We start from the raw sequence: 20,744 nt of genomic DNA, 5'->3' as shown, positions 1-20,744 counted from the left end.
CTCAAATAAAATGCATTATTTTGGCGTTATAGTTTCTTGTGACTTTTATTTCATGAAGCAAACTCTGTTATAATTATATATATATATGCCGTTTTATGTATGCTTTTGGTCTTTATAAGAGGGAGAAATGAGCATACTGGAACGGGTGGGGTTAGAGAGTAGTCTTCATTGACAGCACTGTTTATGTCGTCCGGGTAAACTAACGCTTTGTAATGGATCTGTAACACAGCGATTTCGATTTGTCGCACTCGGCGCTTTCCACTGACAGAAAGACACATGATCTGTGTAATCTGAAGTAACCTTACAACTGCTGTATTTGTTGTTTTTAGGAATGTTCTTGGTTCTGTGAGATGGTTTGATAGGAGCGTGTTTGGGCTAGCCTCTGTGACAGTGCGCAACACGCGGCAGTGAGACGATCCCCCCATACACGCCAGGCTCTTACTGAGGTGTCACCGTGCGAGCTACACCCTCTGATACCCGACCCCAGGAGGAGGATGAACTGTGTGGGGAAAAGTTAATGCAACGTACTGGCGGAGAACAACAGGCTGACAGATAAAGATGCCGAAAAAGGTATATGTGTGGCCATACCCATGTGACACCTGCTTACGATGTTGGAATCTGATATACTCTGTACAACATGTACCAGTTTTGCTCTGTTTTCACAGTTCTGCCTTGACGCAGTCATATGTTCTTTCTGGAAGATACCATGCTTGGCGAAGACCTTTCTGTATGCTTGTATGTCACTCTGTACTGTTGAAGACGTTTTCCACCATATACAGACGTGTATATATCTGCACATCACACGAGGGGAAAGTTCATTACTGACTTTATGTTGCCAAAGGATTAGTGGGTTTCATTAGTACCTTCATGCATCTGCCTTACGTTTTCCTTGGTCTATACAATCACCACCAATCATATAACTTCAGTTATAAATTCTTGAGTACGGTATACAGCACTCAGCGGTTGTAATCATAATATATTAAATAATCTCAGTTTTTTAATGTATTTGCAATAAACCAGTTTGAAGTCTTAGTTTGCTCCTTCTGTGCTAAAGCTATACTAAAGGGTATAAAAGATGTATTTCACACAGACTGAACAGAATCTGAAGGGAAGTATACCAGGATCATTTAAAAGGCTTCAGTAATGGACAAATCAGCATTCTTTGCTGGCAGCTTCTTAAAAACTGAGTTTGACCAGGACTTGTAATGCCATGTTTCAGGATGAGTTTGACGGTGACTTGTAATGTCATGTTACAGGATGAGCCTGACTGGGACGTGTAATGCCATGTTACAGGATGAGCTTGACGGTGACTTGTAATGCCATGTTTCAGGATGAGCTTGACCGGGACTTGTAATGTCATGTTACAGGATGAGTTTGACCGGGACTTGTAATGCCATGTTACAGGATGAGTTTGACGGTGACTTGTAATGTCATGTTACAGGATTAGCTTGACCGTGACTTGTAATGCCTCATGTTACAGGATGAGCTTGACCGTGACTTGTAATGTCATGTTACAGAATTAGCTTGACCGTGACTTGTAATGCCCCATGTTACAGGATGAGCTTGACCGTGATTTGTAATGCCATGTTACAGGATGAGCTTGACTGTGACTTGTAATGCCATGTTTCAGGATGAGCTTGACCGGGACTTGTAATGTCATGTTACAGGATGAGTTTGACCGGGACTTGTAATGCCATGTTTCAGGATGAGTTTGACGGTGACTTGTAATGTCATGTTACAGGATGAGCTTGACTGGGACGTGTAATGCCATGTTACAGGATGAGCTTGACGGTGACTTGTAATGCCATGTTTCAGGATGAGCTTGACCAGGACTTGTAATGCCATGTTACAGGATGAGCTTGACCGGGACTTGTAATGTAATGTTACAGGATGAGCTTGACCGGGACTTGTAATGCTGTGTTACAGGATGAGCTTGACGGTGACTTGTAATGCCATGTTTCAGGATGAGCTTAACCGTGACTTGTAATGCCATGTTACAGGATGAGTTTGACCGTGACTTGTAATGCTATGTTACAGGATGAGCTTGACCGGGACTTGTAATGTAATGTTACATGATGAGCTTGACCGGGACTTGTAATGCCATGTTTCAGGATGAGCTTGACCGGGATTTGTAATGTCATGTTACAGAATGAGCTTGACGGTGACTTGTAATGCCATGTTTCAGGATGAGCTTGACCGTGATTTGTAATGCCATGTTACAGGATAAGCTTGACCGGGACTTGTAATGCCATGTTTCAGGATGAGTTTGACCATAATTTTTAATACTGTTGCAGGATGAGTATGATGATGACTTTGAGTCTGAAGAGGAACCTGAAACTCTGGTAAGTCATTTCTACCATTTCTATACATGTACATAACAGGGTGGAATATACTCTGGTTTCTGTGGTTAGGCCCCATATCACCGGCAAAGAAAATCTCCCATTGGTGAGCTCTAGTCCCAAAGGCTGTTGGTTCAACCTCAACTGTAAAGCTGTCAACCGTCATATAGGTAAAGCATCCATAGTATTTTTGTATTTATTGTTTGATTGATGTTTTACGCCAAACTCCAGAATGTTCCATTTATACGACAGCTGCCAGCATTATGGTGGAAGGAAACGGTACAAAGAGATAAGAGAAAATGGAGATCACCACTCTGCAGTGAAATCATCAGATCTCTGTCAGACACATATATGTACATGTACATCATGGAAATTTTAAGTAAAGTTAATGGCTTCCTTGTTATATCTGTTATGGTTGAAGGATTTCACTACGTGGGTCTCTCCAAGACTTGAGTGCAGGTCTCAGCAGCCACAGTCTAGTGCTCTACTAAACTGAGCTAAAGGGAAATTCCCGCTAGTTACTGCTAGTATAAGCACTGGGAAGCTGCTCCCGTTACTCTTCTCCCCACTTAAACCCTTCCCAAGACTCTCCCTAGACAACCCAACGCTCATTGGCCCAGAGCCCCACCATTCTTGGAACCTGATTGGTCACAGCACCAGTGTAATGGTTGAAAGACGTGGGTCACACCAAGATTCGAATGTGGGTCCCAGCAACCAAAGTTCGGGGCTCTACCAACTGAGCTAATGAGAAATTCGTTTAACATGTCGTATAAAAACTTTGCCGTCATTGTAGGTGTCATTGGACAAAGATAAACTATAGTTCCTGAAGTTGAAATATCCCATGGATTTGCTCTAGGTCAAAATTGAGCACCAGTACTTATATTTACTTTGTATTTACTTATACCTACGTGTTCCTTGTGTATGGTCTTTTCAGATTGCAAAGCCGATGTCCAAATCAAAATCGGGTATGTGGAGTATTATTCTACCTACATATTTAGACTTACATCTTTACCTGTTCTTAGTGCCACTGTACTCAAACCATTGCATAACCTGTGATGTAAACAATTTTAGTTTTATTGCTGTATTCTGCCATTGTTCCTAACTGAATGGATCTGCAGGATATTAGAATATCATATTTTAACTGTTTTACATCACACTTACAGTATAATATTGCAAATCTATTGCCTATATCAACAATTATCAATCTGTTTAACCTTGCCTGTACAGGTAACAAACGAGCATCAAGGAAGGCTAGTAGAAGAACAGGTGAGTGGACTGGTAAACATTATGCAAGGTCTTTGTGCAACACTACACTAAGCTGCTCAGTTTTATTTGCATTCATGATATAGGTGTATTTACTTTGTTTTTGATACATTATTCTGACAATGCTGAGATTTGTCCCTAGAATTAATACATGTAGAAATGAAAAGTTTTAATGTGTTTGTTTTGACCTTGTCTCTACCAGGTTCCCCAGCCAGGGTGCGCGCTCATAGTGCACCCGGGTCAAAGTCTGCACGTGACCTGTGGATAAATGCTGTAAAAACAAGAAGTACAGGTAAGTCCCCATCAGTGTCTGCTTTGAGCAGGTGAAAATGCTTTTTGTGTGTGTTGGGTGCAGGCCAGGTTTGGGCAGAGATTTTGCAAGAGATGATAGCATTGCAAGACTAAAGGCACATTGTATATTTAAATGTCATTCTTATAGCATTCAGATATCCTTTTTTGATCATCACTGCTTTCCATTTATATGTAACTTCCAAATAATGAACATGTGGCAATCATTTATATATACTTTACGAGCCAAACAATTGATTCAGGTTACAGATTATAGTATTATGACACAAGATACTGATTTTCAGTATCATCTACTGTGACAATAAAAATGTTCTTGTTGTCCTCAATGTTTGCTTCTGTTTTTGGGCTTGGCTGTTATCAAAGAGATGTGATCATGTGTTACAGCAAAGCTTGCAAATGGCCGCCCTCCAGAAAGTCCACGGCGGAAAACGCCCGTTGAGTATTGGGTAGACACGCTGCGCAGGAGTCGCACAGGTTAGTAATTCGTGCAGATAATTTGTACATAAAAACAGTAGCAGAAAATTCCTACGTAATTGCATACTATCACATACAAAAACCTTGAAGGGTACATAAACTCAGTGAAAGTTTGTTTTTTATTTATGTGCTAAAGTAAATGAAGTCTACTAAGTGAAACCTGGTGATTTGGTTGTGTACTAATTAGGTATCAGCACAGAAAGCACAGGTATGAATAGCTTTACAGGACTGAAGAAGGACAACAAACACCTGGCTTACCTGAGTACCCCATCCTACCTGAGGCAGTTAGCAGGGACAGAGAAGCCCCGCAGAGAGGCAGACCTCACCAGTCAGTACTACTCAAATTCTATTCATTACATTATTTAAATCACTTAAAGATCTAAGATAAAGTTATTTTGAATATCAGATGTTTAAAAGGTAAAAGATTTTTTCAAGTTCTCTTGTGTTTGTAGCGTGCCAGTACAAAGTACAGCCGTAGCTTATGGCGTACTGTTGGCGTCCAATGACAAGGAAAACAACGTTAAACAATATGTTAGGGGTGGTAAAAAGTACGGCATGTATCGGGTTCAGGGTTTGCACACATGTAGAGCACAATAGCACACGGAGGATATTCCATCCTTGATTCAGTGTTTGCATATTGAATACCATAACTTACCAATTCTTGACTTAATCAAAGTTGAACAAAATGTTAGGGTTGTTATCTCAAAAGTACAGCATGTAGTGACCTGAAGTTTTACATGCATTTAAAGCACAGTGACACCAGGGGGATGTCATCACTGATGCTCTGTGTGCATTACTGTAATTTACCAAATTCACAATTTCAACACATAATGTATTGAGCTGAAGTTTTGCATTCATGTGCCTCCTACAGGTGAGCTCTTTTGTAGGCTTGCTACCAATTCTAATTTTTCTTTTAAGAATTTGGAGTTTGTTTTTATTTTTCTTTATTTGAAATTGGTCAAGAGGTATAAACACAACAGGAAATAAGAGAACTATATACTATATAAACTATATAGAAGGTTATTTCTGGACTGGTGATTCTGGTATTTTCAGATCGCTCTGCGCCCGGCACACCTGCCTATAAGTCATCAGAGGAGTACTATGATGAAGTCATACAGCTCAAAAAGGTGGGTAGAGTGCGCTGATTATGACTAACTGGGTCCCTGTGAGGCTCAGACTGTTCAACTGCTGCCCTCCACCCATAAACCTTAGAGCCATCACAGGAGTGGAAAAACCTTAAATACGACTCAAAACACTAATCGGATAAAGAAATGAATATTGTACATCACGGCACAAATGCAGTGGATGTTTTACTTTATATTTGTACAGTATGTATGTAAAGTAAAAATAAACTATTAGGTTATTTCATTGAAGCTTATTTTTTGTTCGCTTATGATGATGATGATGCGTACTAGTTTTCTCTTTGTTTTGCAGCAAGTAGTGGCCTTAAATCATGAAGTGTCAACGGTCAGAGCTAAGCTCAGGAGAACAGAGGAGGACAATATCAAAAAGGTGAGGTTATATCTGGCACATGTGAAACTTTTAAAGGTCTCTTGTCATGTTGGAAAAGGGTAGTTACTGTTATAATTCTCATATCCATATTGTGTTGGTGATATGTCACACGTTCTGCCAATCATTCTCACAGACTGCTTTAGGCTTACTCTAGATTGTAACATGTGTCTACATATATGTACACGGCCTATTACAAAGTATATCGACAGCATGATATATTTGTTGTTCAGATGGAAAGGTGAAGGTGTTGAGGTTGTTTTTAAAGGAGTATAAATCTGTCTTGTTTCTCTGCAGGGTAAAGACATTGAACAGTTACTAGACCCCAGCAAGGTAAGTGCATCAACATGCTGTGGTGGATTGTTATGGAGTACGTCCACCAGACTAAGGTTCCTGAAGTGCATCACACTTTATCTTGCATCAGACAAAAAACATGGCTTTTCATTGGATGGCAGTGGTCATTTGTATTTCCCCAATACAGATGACATTGTATATTTCTGTATCCTATCACTGATTTGCCATATGACGAAGGATACCCTAGGGAACAGAGCTAACACCAGGGCTCCAAAAGATTTATGACGAATAACACTGTTTAACTCGCATAAGTGAAGAGTCGTCAAAAGCAAAACCTACGGCAGTTTCCATAAATTTTCTGATGTGACATTATAGTGTTCCTTATGTGACAATGAGTCAAGTAGGTGTGTCGTCAAATGAGGCAGTTATGCTGGAATGACGTCATGTGCGTTTGACAGTGCGACGTTATTTGTTGCTATAGGTCAGTGGTGGGTGACGTCAAGTGTTCTTGCGCGATCCTTAATCCTCTCCATTCTTATCATTTAAGCCTTGTATTAAGACAATCAGGTCTTCACACTGTAGTGGTTCTTTAATGGTATTAGATTTGTGAGAAAATTGTCTCAGGTCTGTTATTAAACTTTACCAGCTCACTATAGGAAATGTGGAAGATAGGATGCTCTTTTTTGTGATAATTGTTAAGTTACATATACTTCAGGACATTGTTTTCTTCTTTTTATGTTCTTTTGTTGAATTCAAACTTTTTGCCTAAATCAACAGACATATATATTGTGACTATTGTAGTTATATTGTGATTTCAACATGTATGAACTTATCTAGTATCTTTAATATTGAACTAACATTTGTATGCCAAGTGACACTTGATAAATTTCAGAGTGAGACTTTAGATGTGACCTGATATTGATAGAAGCGCTACTCATTTTTTTGGTTTTGACAGAGTGAAGAGCTAAGGCGGACCTTAGGGGACAGGAAGCCCGAGTCTGGAGCGGTAAGTTCTTAGTAGATCAGGTAGAGTTTGTACTGATGGCCAAAAGTTGAAATACCTGCGAGATACTATAGTTATTCCATTTATCTCGTGAAGTATTCATGAGCACATACATCTCAGGTGTTCCCTCATAGATGTTCTGTATGGGCTAACTCTGTGGCAGCGCAGTCAGTCAGCCTGTAGGTGGAGGGGTGGGGTCGGGGGGTAGTGTGAGACCACAACCTAGACGCTGTCTATTATTGGTGAATGTGATCTGAAAGGAATTTACAGTTGATGGAGGTATCGCACATCATGAGATCTCTGACTCACCCATCCCGTCAATCCCAGAATCCTCATTGTGATATTGATGACACATTTATAGTGTAAAATGATCCCTTGCACTCCATACAATGTAGCTATTAGGATTAGTGATTTGGCAGATTTTTTACCCTTGTCTTATTGTTATTATCATAATAATATTCAAACTCAGTAGTTTTCAGATATTAATTGCTTTAATTAATTTGTTAATACTTGTAGCATTAATTGATTGTTGGGCATGTATTCTGAGTGATGAAATATTTGATCAATATGCCATTATAATGAAACGTTTAATAATGTTGTTTTAGGTTATACACAGCTTAAAGCAGAAAATATTAAAATTAGAAACCCAGCTCCGAGATAAAGAGACAGCGTACACGTAAGTAATTCGCTTTTTGTCCTCGTACACTTTGGTTTGTTTTGTCATTTTTTTCATGTGTTTTTAGTTTAACTTGTGTTTGCCTGTGTGTAAATTCATTAGATCTTCATAATAAACCGCTATTGATCAATCCTCTAGTTCAGAAGACAAACAACAAATAATATAGCTTGAGTTATTTCAAAAGAGGGCTGTAAACAGACCTAAATGGGCATGAACATTATTTTCTGATATGCTTGGTAATGGTGTACGGTAAATGACCTAAAGTTTCTTGGAGTCTCGGGACTCGGAAAGAGTACCCCAGGACTCACTGCATAGATAATAACTGAGCACCAAGGGAGAGCAGCAGTGGTGGTCAGGAATAATACTGACAGTTCAAGAATGTAATAAACAAGCACATGCTTCACTGAGCAGTAAGTCTATACTCCTACCTCCAACAGTTCACGCTTCACTGAGCAGTCAGTCTATACTCTTACCACCAACAGTTCATGCTTCACTGAGCAGTTAGTCTGTGCTCTTACCACCAACAGTTCATGCTTCATTGAGCAGTTAGTCTATTCTCCTACCACCAACAGTTCATGTTTTCCCCAGTGTTAATCATAATGATTTTAGTACATGCACTTCACAGGTTGATTGTTTTAGTATCATTATTTTGTAAGAATAGGGAATTTGGGAGAAAACTTTGTGGAGATAAAGCGTGACTATCAAGTATCTTTACGCATGTGGAGTGTCATGTCAAATATCCGTTTTTAAACTGCACAGCTCTCTGTATACAAAGCTGTAGCGGAATTTAGCACACCGCAAATTCATACTTGCAAACTAGGCCTAACAGCATACGAGATGAAGACGTCAAATTGCAATCAGTGGCACCAACATACGTGCATTTGCACCGTTGCAGTTAAGCATTTCTTGTTCATTCTGGCATAATTTGAAAGACTGTCATCTTCTGCCCATATTTCATATATGTGAATACCTAATGTAAGTAATAGTTAATCGAGTCCTCTCTGATGGAATTTTAGCCATACAGATTGGTTTTATCTACATGTAGATTAATACAAGCCACTTACAATCACAGGCCTTGGAATTTCCACAAGTCAAAACAGGCCAAAACATAATCTTGTCTGTGGCTGGCGACATGTAAATTGCATCAAAACTGTATACAGGAAATCATAAAACATTTTCTTTATAAAGCCAGTGACAGTGTTGTGATAATGAGAAGCTGATGACAGATGTTTTTCAGTGAAATTGGTTTTACATTTGTAAACATGTATAATGAGGCTCTCAGCAGACAACCGTTTACCAGATAACGGTGTAAGGTGACATTCATGTAGACCTAGGGTGAATAATCAGTTCATCTACAGTGTACATTGTTCATGTACATGACTTGTTTGGGAGGGCCATGCTTTAAGACATCACTTGTCTTAATTCATTCATGGGTATATTTAGACATGTATATATAGGCAAGCCCGACAGCTATGTGGTCCCGTTTCTGGTATAATGCTTACAAAGAGCTGCCCGCTCTTTCAGTTCTGATGCATGCATGTTAGATTTGTCCTGAATACACATAAAGCAAGGCAATTCTGAAAGTCAAAATGTTCACGCACATTTTGCCACAATCTCTACCTGCCTTTTACATCTCCATTCTCCTGTAATTCTTAGCCGAAGTCAAAAATAAGCTGGTATTTAGCAGGTCGCCATGCGCTGCCATGTTTTTTAAGCAACAGTTAGCCTTCCCATGAAATTTAGAATGGAATGGTTGCCGAAGACAACCTCCATTTTTTTACTGCAAACTTAATTTGACAGTTCGCACAACTGCAAATTTGTGTCTCTGCAGTAACATGGCTTTCTGTCTATCAGAACTGACAGCCAGCTAATCAAAACAAAAAGACATGGTGAAAGGTCAACCACGCATGCGCGCGGAGCAAAAGCCCCATTTATTAGGTAATGATGTTGACACAGCATATGAGCGTAAGTCATAACTGTGAGTTATCTTGGATTTACCAGTCTTAAAGGATACAGAATGTGGCAAAAAATTGGCATAGTAACAGAGAATGTCTTGGTGAACATAATTTATTGGAGTTTTGCCAGGTTAATGCATGTATTGGTTCATTTTGCATGGATTTTTGTGGTGCAGAGTTTATACATGCTAAGCTGTTATTAAATACCACTATGTTAACATAGAAGACTCTTTGGCTGTGATCTATGCCTAACCTCACATTAAAAGATCACAGCCGAGATCCTTGGCTACATGTAGGTCTACTAGTCAGGAGACCTGCACACCTCACTGTCAGTGACTGGACCCCATGTGGTGAGGATTAGCAACTAGACCTCTGGGTTATAATGCCATAAGGTGATGTCATTTACGAGAAAAGTTATGAAAAATTAATTTACGAAACTTTGTGAAAGTGGCCACAGAGTTGCCAATTGCCATGCAGGGTGATGAAATGGGCAGGGGGCTAATCACTCTATTCTGTCATCTTGCCGCCAGCGCAGATCATGCGAAAGTAAAAGACAGTAACTCACGTGCGAAACTTCAAGTCATTTACTGTAAATCAACTTTTTATGAGGCCATAGGATGCGCCATTGTTAGAACAGCCAGAAACATGCTGTTGCATCACTCGTATACCACAGTCATATTTTTAAAACAGGGTTCAGGTGACATATGCGTCCTTGCGTTGTCGCTATCTCAAAAATTACAAAAGCAACTTATGCCTTTCACAGTTCCTGTGGGATTCTTTGTCATTGTATGTATACATTTGGGCTAGTGTGTTTTCTTTGAATAGTTTCAACCTGAAGTGATGAAATGTGCATATTCAGTGATGGTTTCACAAGATAGACTCCATTGTGAAGAAAATATCAAACTTGATTTTATTTTACAGAAAGTTACAGAGTGATTTAAAAACAACTAAGCTAGATGAGATGAAGACCCAAATGGATGTGTTGTACCAGGAGATTGTCAGATTACACAACACTAAAGACACAGGCTTTGGGAAGGCTACAAGGTGAGTGACGAGGGCTGAGAAGGCTACAGGTGTTATCCAAGGCAAACTACATACACCATGTGTGCAAGTTTTGGAAATTAGAATGAAATCTTTTAAAAAAGTGGATTTTTGTCCGACCGGATACCCAAACATGTTCATTATTCATGTATTTAGAAATATCTGTCATGAAAATTGAGGAAACTTTGAATTTAGAATATTCTTAAAACTGTGACGTATCTGTAGAAACAAAATGGGTGACCAGATTGTGGAGGATGTTTATATATGAATGGGGTGAGTATTGGGTGAGTGTTGGGTGAGTGTTGGTATGGAGCAGAGGGTACTCTTCAGGAATGAACTATGAAGAACTAAACCATTCTTGTCTCAGACCAAGTAAAGAGAACACTGTCAAGGTGAAGGCGCTGAATGAAACTATCCTACGTCTGAATGAGAACAACCAGACGCTGATGACGGAGAATAAAACACTGAAGGAAGATCTGCAGAAGGCTCTGGATGACGGGGCTGTTCCCAAATCAGAACGAATGAGTAGGTTATCTGGTACTGTAGTCATCAAAAGGGTACATTAAACATGGACATGTGCAGGGGTAAATTTATGCAGAAGATTGTTCTGATTAAGGATATAAGTACATCTGTGGGTTTACCGTTACGACGAAAGGTGGAATTTCATCCAAAAAAACTTGAAACAATGTTACCAAAGTATTCATTTCTTCAGAGCAAAGATTGTGGAGTTTGAACATCTCTGACCATGATTTAGTAAAGCGGTTACATATCCGCTTAAGAGAAGCATGTTTAGATATAGGTTATGCATATCTGTAAACCAAATAAGGAAACAAAACTGTAATGAATGGGCTAAGTTCACAGGTTCTCATGAATTTCAAATTGGAAAACAAATGGAGAGAATAGTAATCTTTTTTGTCAGTCTTTCTAGGACGATGTATGAATAATTAGTGCCATTTGAGTGTCTGTTTAATCTCAACATGCTTTATTTTCAGAGGATTATGCGGATATGAATAAGAGAGAGTTGCTGAGCACATTGTCAGCCATGAAGAAGGTGGGTGAAGTACTGCCTGGAGTCAGTTTAACCACACTCTGAGTGGCTGGGACTTTATGTGAATGTGTTTATATACACAAATATATATTTATGTGATTGGTGTTCAGGAAGTTTTCATTTGTGTGAAGCTTTCCAGCTTTGTGGCAGGAAGAAACTAAAGTTCCTATAGAAAAGGGCCGACCGTCATCAGGTACCTAACAGACTTCTTGACTTAAACAATTGAGAGATGGGTATGAAGATGCGACCTCATTAGTCAAAGGTCCGATGCTTGCAGGAATCCAGCGTTTTTGCCATTTCAAAAAGTCCAGCAATGCATATATTTATTTATTTGATTGATGTTTTACGCCATACTTAAGTATGATGGTGGCCACAATGCTTATAAGCTGTGGTTATAATAATAATATGGAGCTGCTACACAGTCCCATCTGTTTTCCCACAAAACTGTATTAATGTACTTTTTTTTTCAAATTATCTTTTACAATATTTGATATAAAACATTATGTGGCTTTTATTTTACTTCATTGTCTTTGGTTGTATACTGTTACCTACTGAATGCTATTCTATATTTGTTGTACTAGAGGCTGGATAAAGCTGAGCGTGCCGTTGACCTGGCAGATGGAGACTCCATTTCTCAACTTTCTGTGGACAGTCGCCGTGGTGATGGTCCTGTCTCAGGTGGGTTATGCAAAAAACATACAAAGTCACCTTATTTCTTAATACAGTACTTAATTTTGATGTGTAATTTGGGACTGGCAAAGTTGGATATGTTGCTTAGGGTCCTAAGAAGCATGTAAAACCCTTTGTGTTGCAATCCATAACTGTGTACATGGAAGGCTGAACGGTGACAAATTAAGAGTTGTCGTTGTTTTAAGGAATTGTGTTTGGTTTGAGTATATTAAGTTACCTAGAGTTCTTTTTAAAACTACATGTGATTATTTGATTAGGATTGCTGAAATCAATGTAATGTTTCTGACTAATTTTATGTGAATGATGTGTGTACCTGTACCAGGTAAGATAGTGCTGGAGGGCAGTACAGAGGAGAGGCTGACCCAGCTTGACCACAGGGAGACCGAGCTTCTAGACGAAAACCAGCGCTTAAAGACTGTGATCAAGCGCCTGAGGGAAGATCGCCAGTTGTACCGCACACAGCCTAATGGAAAAAGGTAACCTTTTTATGGACATTTGCATGTTGGTTGTTTATACATGTAGCAGCTTGTAGCTTGTAGCAGAGAAAGTGTGTGAGAAAAGTGACAGCCTTAATGTGTTAAATGTGGATATATATGGTTTTCATCAGGGCTTGACAAATCTTGAGTACAATTGGAATTGTTACCCTGACTTACCTGGTATGCTATATCTGACAGTCTAGACCACAGGTCTCCACGACCAGAAGGCTCGGTAAGCGGTAGGGTCAGCCGCAGAGGCTCAACCCCACGAGGCAGAACACCAACTCCTAGAGAGAGGATCCTCACCCCCAGAGACAGGCTGCCCTCCCCTGGAGCGAGGAAGTCCAGGTAGGCGAATCACCTGGTTTACACCTTCCAGCCACAACTATGTCACGTGTCTGTAAATCTATATAAAACTCACCACAGTTGCGTAAGTGAAAAATTTTTGAGAACAGCATAATAACAATTAAGTAAAGAAAATCAATAAAATTCCAAAATTTTATGTCACAGATGATATAACAATGGTGGTGAAACTACTTCTATATCTTCCCCGAATAAGATGTTAATGTATTCATGTTTATGTAGGGTTTAAACATCAAACTGACACTGTGCAATAGTGTATTTGCCATGCTTGATAGACAGGGCAGTGTGGCAGAATCTTCGCGCAGTAGTTATCGTTCAGATGGTGAGGACCTGCGCAAGAGAGCTGAACGTTTCCAGAGGAATCATGCAGCCAAAAGCATCCAGCGAGAGTGGCGAGCGCATCGCAGTCGACAGGAAGATGAACAGGTAAGACTACAGCATCTATCAGTAGGTGAGACTACAGATCCTGTGATCAGGTAAGATTAATGGCTACTGTGTCATGTCAGCAGATAGGACTACTGTGTCATGTCAGCAGATAGGACTACTGTGTCATGTCAGCAGATGGGACTACTGTGTCATGTCAGCAGATAGGACTACTGTGTCATGTCAGCAGATAGGACTACTGTGTCATGTCAGCAGATAGGACTACTGTGTCATGTCAGCAGATAGGACTACTGTGTCATGTCAGCAGATGGGACTACTGTGTCATGTCAACAGATAGGACTACTGTGTCATGTCAGCTGATAGGACTACTGTGTCATGTCAGCAGATAGGACTACTGTGTCATGTCAGCTGATAGGACTACTGTGTCATGTCAGCTGATAGGACTACTGTGTCATGTCAGCAGATGGGACTACTGTGTCATGTCAACAGATAGAACTACTCTGTCATGTCAACAGATAGGACTACTGTGTCATGTCAGCAGATAGGACTACTGTGTCATGTCAGCAGATAGGACTACTGTGTCATGTCAGCAGATGGGACTACTGTGTCATGTCAACAGATAGGACTACTGTGTCATGTCAGCAGATAGGACTACTGTGTCATGTCAGCAGATGGGACTACTGTGTCATGTCAACAGATAGGATACTCTGTCATGTCAGCTGATAGGACTACTGTGTCATGTCAACAGATAGGACTACTCTGTCATGTCAGCTGATAGGACTACTGTGTCATGTCAACAAATAGGACTACTGTGTCATGTCAGCAGATAGGACTACTGTGTCATGTCAACAGATAGGACTACTCTGTCATGTCAAATATTTATTTGATTGGTGTTTTACGTCGTACTCAAGAATATTTCACTTATACGACGTCGGCCAGCATTATGGCGGGAGGACAATATCTTGTCAGTAGGTAGGGCTACTGTGTCTTGCCATTAGGTAGGACTACTGTGTCTTGTCATTAGAAACAATGTCCAGTGTAACAGTACAAGTTTTATACTGTGACATTTGACATTGCTGTGTACTGTGACATTGGTCATCATTTTATACCTTTTAGACAGTTATGTTTGAAATTATTTCTTATTGGGATATTAAGTATTATTTCTTACTATGACCTGTCTTAGTTTCTATTGCCATGTTCTCTTTTCTAGAGAGTAGTAAAGATATCATATGGCTTACAGCTTACTTGTGGGAGACAGCTATACCACTGTCTCACATCTGCGCCTCTGTCTGACATTTGTATACTTCTGTTAGGCATCTGTACATCTGTGTGATGCACTTCTGCCTGACATTTGTGCTTCTGTTGGACAGTGGTACTTCTGACTTACATCTGGGCAACATCTGTACTTTAGCTTGACATCTTCACCTTTGTCAGGTATCAGTGCTGTATCTCAATCTACTACCTGCAGCCATTATAGGTAACCCCTCTGACTGTCTGGTCACTTGGCCACTATTGTCTTCAGGCTCAGCCATTATAGTTAACCCCTCTGACTGTCTGGTCACTTGGCCACTGTTGTCTTCAGGCTCAGCCATTATAGTTAACCCCTCTGACTGTCTGGTCACTTGGCCACTGTTGTCTTCAGGCTCAGCCATTATAGTTAACCCCTCTAACTGTCTGGTCATATGGCCACTGTTGTCTTCAGGCTCAGCAGTTTGAATGGCGAATAAGGCATTTCCTAGAAAACAGGTCCGCCAAAACAATCCAGCGGGAATGGAGAGATTATCACCAACGAGAACTCGTAGGTGTTGCTCGCCTTGTCACCCTCCCTTATCACCCCAGCAGCTCACCCCACCCACCCTACCCAGTTAGGCATCCTCACCTGAACCTGACACCTGGACCTGTAATCACTAACCCACTGACTAATGACCTTTCACATCTAACCAGCTTTCCACCCGTGTGCACATGGATTCATTGTGCTTGATTGTTGAGCCGTTTGTATGTTGTCCATAGATGTACATGTACAAATGTTGTTCATTATGTCCGTATGCACGTATCTGCTTAACTGTACATGGAAAGTAGTAATTACATGAACGTTTTGCTGCCAGCATCTTGGCTGCTTACGTGAATATTGGAAGAATGCAAAAGTCAATTATAAATACATGTATTGCTGTATTTTTTCAAAAGCCTTTTTGCTGTATGTACTGCTGTGTGTATCTGTGTGTGTGTACTTGTAAGAAGCCCTTTTTACCTTGAATGTCCTTCTCTTTGCCAATTTGCCGAGGAGCTTCTTGTTTACACGGACTATGGCTAAATTCACCTAATTTTTCTGGATTATTTTTTCTCCTGTATTTATCTTTTTATTTTATTTTTATTCTGTATTAAATATTTAGAAAGTTTCTGATAATTTCTGAATTTTGATTTGATTTGAATTACAGGTATTTGGATACTAAAGCTTTATTATTAGTTGGCGTAGTTCTATCGCTTTGTTTAAATGTATGTCATCACCTGTACGTGAACTCTGAATGACAACCAAGTGTGCTGTGAAAACTCATTGAACTCACTGGTTAATGGTTTTTAAGGCTTTTTGGTACATTGCCAAATAAAACATATGTTTATAATGAAAATGGACCTATAAATAAGCTGCCACAATAAAATTCAATTCTTGAAAAACATTGTCTTTCACTGGTGAGAACAATGGAAAACATCTTCATGTACGTTCATGTGTGGTGTCAGCATTCATGGAAAGGCTAGAGCTGAGCTGCAGGAGTTGAGGTACAGTGCTGCCATGGCTTTCTTAGTTGCTTGATGTGTGTATTTGTTTGTGTGTTGTGATATACCAGGATAGTAGGGTTAGATGCTTCAGGGAGCAGCGGGCGGCTAAACGGATTCAACACGAGTGGAAGGGATACCGTAGCCGCAAGCATGAGGCCGACAAGGAGGATGTATGTATACCAGGGCAACGTCTGTCAATAAGTCCGCTTCTAGTAACCTAATCTATAGCATGTTTCTGTCTACTCCTGTAATCTTTACATATGTTCTTTTTCTACTCAATCTTTAACTATCTGTGTACTTTCAGTATCTGTAAATCTATTCCTGTTTTGTTTTTTTTTTTCATTTCACAATAATTTGTGGGTTGAAGATGAAATAAATGTGATGTTTCGCGCAACAGCATCATGAAATATTCTGTGTTGATTGTTTAACAGGCAACTGTGTCCATCCAGGCAGCGCTGAGGGGTCACTCAGCCCGGAAGAGACATATGGCAATGTACAGAGACTTTGATGATGCTAGCAGTACGCTGACGGACGACAGCTATGAAGGTGCCATCAACACCATACAATCCAGTCTGCGCGGTCACATCGCACGACGACAGCGAATGAGAACTGCCAGGTACTTGTGGTTAACGCTGATCATATGGTAGTGATGCTGTCAGTACATATATCTGCAACTTGTCTTGAGAACGGTGTATAGATTTGCAAGGGGTACAGTCAAAATGACTCTCTTTTTTTAAGAAGAACAATATCTTAGCAATGATGGATAGTCCAAGTGTGGGAAAGTCTTGTTGATCACTTAGAATTTCTGTAACTCTGGAAATTTGTATTTTACTTTTCAGGTATGATTCCACAGCAGATGAAGATGAGGATGAAGATTATGCGTCATCAAGGAGACGTAGTGCAAGACCCCTCTCAGGTAAGATATCTCCTGGAAAATAGCCACACTTGGCCTCCAAATAGCTCAGGGTCATGTTCAAGTACCTGTCCTTGTGCCCATCAGAACTTGGTGTGCAGGACACACTACCAAGGTGTGTGCGTAACCCAAAGAAAGTTTGACACCTGTACATACAGCAGGTGAAGTTATGATCCCCTCCCTGGGGAGTCAGTATGTACACCCCACACTAATTGTAGCCAGTCCTGGTAATGCAATATCTCATCCATTGGTGTTTTCTGTATTTGACTATTATTGTATTATTGTATGCTCAAATATTGATATCCCTGTCATTACACAAAGCTATGTGTGTCACAAGGAACCCTTCAAATGCTGTACACATTTGAAAAGTTGTTCTGCTTGTGTATTACAGGAAAATCTCTGTCCAGCTCAAGTTCATCAAGACATGGTGTGAGTACAGCTTTGTTAAAATCTTTACTGATAAACTGCTGAGGCAGACTATGATGTTGTGACAGGTATGCTCTTATTATTGCCGTAGATTCCCTAGAGTTGACTATTTATTTGACTACTCTTGACTCCATGTTGTTTTGACTCACTATGAAACAACACGTTTTATGTTTTTGTTATATGGGATCGCCGTTCATTTTCTAACAGATTTTCCCTTGTTTTTGATTTCCACAGCACAATCCTGCCGGCAGAACTAGTATATTTTCTGCAAGAAAAAGCCCATCATATGATGATGACGATGATGAAGATGATGATGACATTGTCGTAGGGTAACTGATGGGGATTCTCTCATGGGGAAGAGGATATCATTGCAATGCTATTGTGAGATATCGTCCAGAAGTAACCTGCGCTGATCTCACACATTTTCTGTTAAGCTCAAACAAGGACATTATTGACTTACAGTGAACTGGTGATAGAAAGTAGGGATTCCTGTGGGCAGGGGTCTGCAGGATCCCATCTGAAAACTGTTTTGCTGCATGGATGTGTTCAATAAATGATCCCATTATCCCAAAAAAGCTTTTTGCTCTGCTTCAGCTAAATCATAGGAAATCATAGCCCAGATAATTGCTGGGCTCAGGTGGTGTAAACTTGTGTACTTGATCTATGATAAAATCAAGCCATGTTTTAGATGTAACTTAATGAAACTTATCCCTGCGCCTTATTTGTTTATATTACTAAGGACAAAATTATTTAATGTAAAGGGGAAATATTTGTGAGTTACGTGCATACAATGTAATTTTTGTGAAATATTTATACGGTAAAAGAATCGTTTTGCTATACAACTAATTATTATGATGACAACAGATGTACATGTAATGTTGTCCAATCCGTCCATTGCAGTAAACTTTTTTAAGTACAGGTACATTATTTATATAGCAAGCTAGAATTATAAGAAAGTTTGTGTCAGATATTTGTAAAGAACGACTACATGTGTATTAAAAAAAAGCTGTTTTTTTAATATTTTGGATGAATGTATTTACATTTACATTTTTTTGTATTAGTGTTGGTTATTCATCCGTATATGTAAATGTTGGGACATTGAGGATCTCCCTAAGATAGGCATAATATGTTTTTTTTTTATGTTCCTGGGGCTGCTTTCACAAAGAGATCAGAAGCCTAAACTGATTGTATATCATTAAGATTGTAATTGTAGCCCTAACTTACATTTGACACCCTCTGGCAAGAAGGGATTGTAAGCTATGATGGATGGAATTTACAATCAGAAATTATGCCTCAAAATTAATGTTAAGTACAAATATTTGCCTTAAGTAGACTGTTAGACATCAGTAATTTCCACTCAAGTTGTCAAGTTTGCAATGATGTACAACTTAATTGTCTCAAAAACATGTTTGGAGAATTTTTCAACATGTTGTTGACATCTGCTGAATCATTATGATGTAGAAGTCTTTTGAAAATGAAGGCCAGACAAATTTATTGAGTGGTATATTTATACAGACCACCATGATGTACAAGTCAAATCTGGCATGTGATCACAGTTATACTCTGCAAAGGTACAGTCATCTTGCTATACCTTTGTGCAAACAGCGTAATTTCATTTTACCATCAGTTGTAAACTTACAATCTGTTGTAGCTACAATCTCTTTGTTCAAGCAGACCCAGAAATTTTCTTGGAATTCTGCATTTCTCAGATCGTATTGTTAGTTTCAGAATCTGCTTGGTTATAAATACTGTGTAAGGTCAGAAAAATATTGAAAATGAATGGGAAAAATAGTTACAGATACAAGTAGATACATGTAGGAAGGAAGATCTTGTGAAAGACTATACATACTTATTTTTAGACAGATAATTTTTTGGTATCTCAGAATAATTTACATACTTGTAACATTAATAAAGCAAATTCAAATTTGTTTAGACATAGTGGTGTATAATATCTTGAGACTAATCGCCTGTGAGTTTTCAAACACTGAAATGTTTTGTAGATGCTGGTTAACCTTTACTGTGCAGGTCATTTGTCAATCTCAATACTTCTACTTTAACTAAATTAAGTCAAGTGCAGCAGATTAGGCACTTAATTGATATACATGTATGTATACTACAGGCTACCAGAAACAGCACAATAAACAAACATTTCAGGGAAGGTAAGGCAGCATGGTAATAAACATTTCAGGGTGGTCAGTGTTTTAGTGACAGTTAATGTACATGTATATATTTTCGGAATTACTGAATTATTGCTGAATTGATGCGCCTTCTGTGGATGAACTAAATATACACATACATATATGAAGAATTGTTCTTAGAGGCATGCAGTGGTGCTGATTAATAATTCTCCTGGGTGGGGAAAGTGACACTGATGGTTATGAAACGCTGGACCATGGGGGTCAGGCTCTTGCACATACACTGAAGGGTAATAAGGTATATATTACATGAAGCTGTCATATGGATTATGGAAGAATGTCATAATACTAATATTCACAAAAGATTGGTGAATTGAGCCATAGCAGTTGCCATATGACACATGGGAGTTTTGTATGCGTTACAAGGGATTGATGAAATGAGCCAGTGGCAGTGTTAATAATAAAATACTTACATTATTTGGTGATCTGTTTCGAATTTCAACTGCTAATTTATTAAAAATACCAATTTCTTTAATCATGTATGGTTGGTTCTTAACACCTGAATGTCCTCTGTAAATTACATATGTCCAGATTGATTAATAATATATGTGTATTTTACCTGCTAATCATGTTCATTTGAGCTTTAGATTATAATAAAATTTTAGAAATATGTA

The 20,744-nt window shown here is 39.2% G+C and overlaps 1 protein-coding gene across 1 annotated transcript; it reads left to right on the top strand.

Moving 5' to 3' along the window:
• Window positions 1-205: 205 nt before the first annotated feature.
• LOC135480515 (IQ domain-containing protein E-like) lies at window positions 206-20,744 on the top strand. The gene is made up of 25 exons (XM_064760366.1): window positions 206-570; window positions 2,295-2,342; window positions 3,274-3,304; window positions 3,567-3,605; window positions 3,805-3,894; window positions 4,296-4,385; window positions 4,573-4,713; window positions 5,439-5,512; window positions 5,820-5,897; window positions 6,192-6,227; window positions 7,144-7,194; window positions 7,797-7,867; window positions 10,744-10,866; window positions 11,231-11,388; window positions 11,856-11,914; window positions 12,493-12,589; window positions 12,924-13,077; window positions 13,276-13,425; window positions 13,716-13,866; window positions 15,527-15,622; window positions 16,665-16,766; window positions 17,028-17,212; window positions 17,436-17,512; window positions 17,901-17,938; window positions 18,170-20,744. Exons 1-25 carry the CDS (start codon window positions 559-561, stop codon window positions 18,266-18,268), a joined length of 2,250 nt encoding a protein of 749 aa, XP_064616436.1. The 5' UTR covers window positions 206-558; the 3' UTR covers window positions 18,269-20,744.

The sequence above is a fragment of the Liolophura sinensis genome, chromosome 1 (assembly GCF_032854445.1).
Source record: "Liolophura sinensis isolate JHLJ2023 chromosome 1, CUHK_Ljap_v2, whole genome shotgun sequence".
In the NCBI taxonomy this organism is placed as follows: Eukaryota; Metazoa; Mollusca; class Polyplacophora; order Chitonida; family Chitonidae; genus Liolophura; species Liolophura sinensis.
Note: the sequence above shows the minus strand (reverse complement) of the source record. Positions and strands in the feature narration are given on the sequence as shown.

What these genes read in the sequence shown, in the direction of transcription:
- LOC135480515 (XM_064760366.1), top strand. An exon ending in CATTGTCAGCCATGAAGAAG is followed by an intron (nt 11,915 to 12,492) that starts GTGGGTGAAGTA and finishes TTGTTGTACTAG; the next exon opens with AGGCTGGATAAAGCTGAGCG. An exon ending in ACACAGCCTAATGGAAAAAG is followed by an intron (nt 13,078 to 13,275) that starts GTAACCTTTTTA and finishes TATATCTGACAG; the next exon opens with TCTAGACCACAGGTCTCCAC.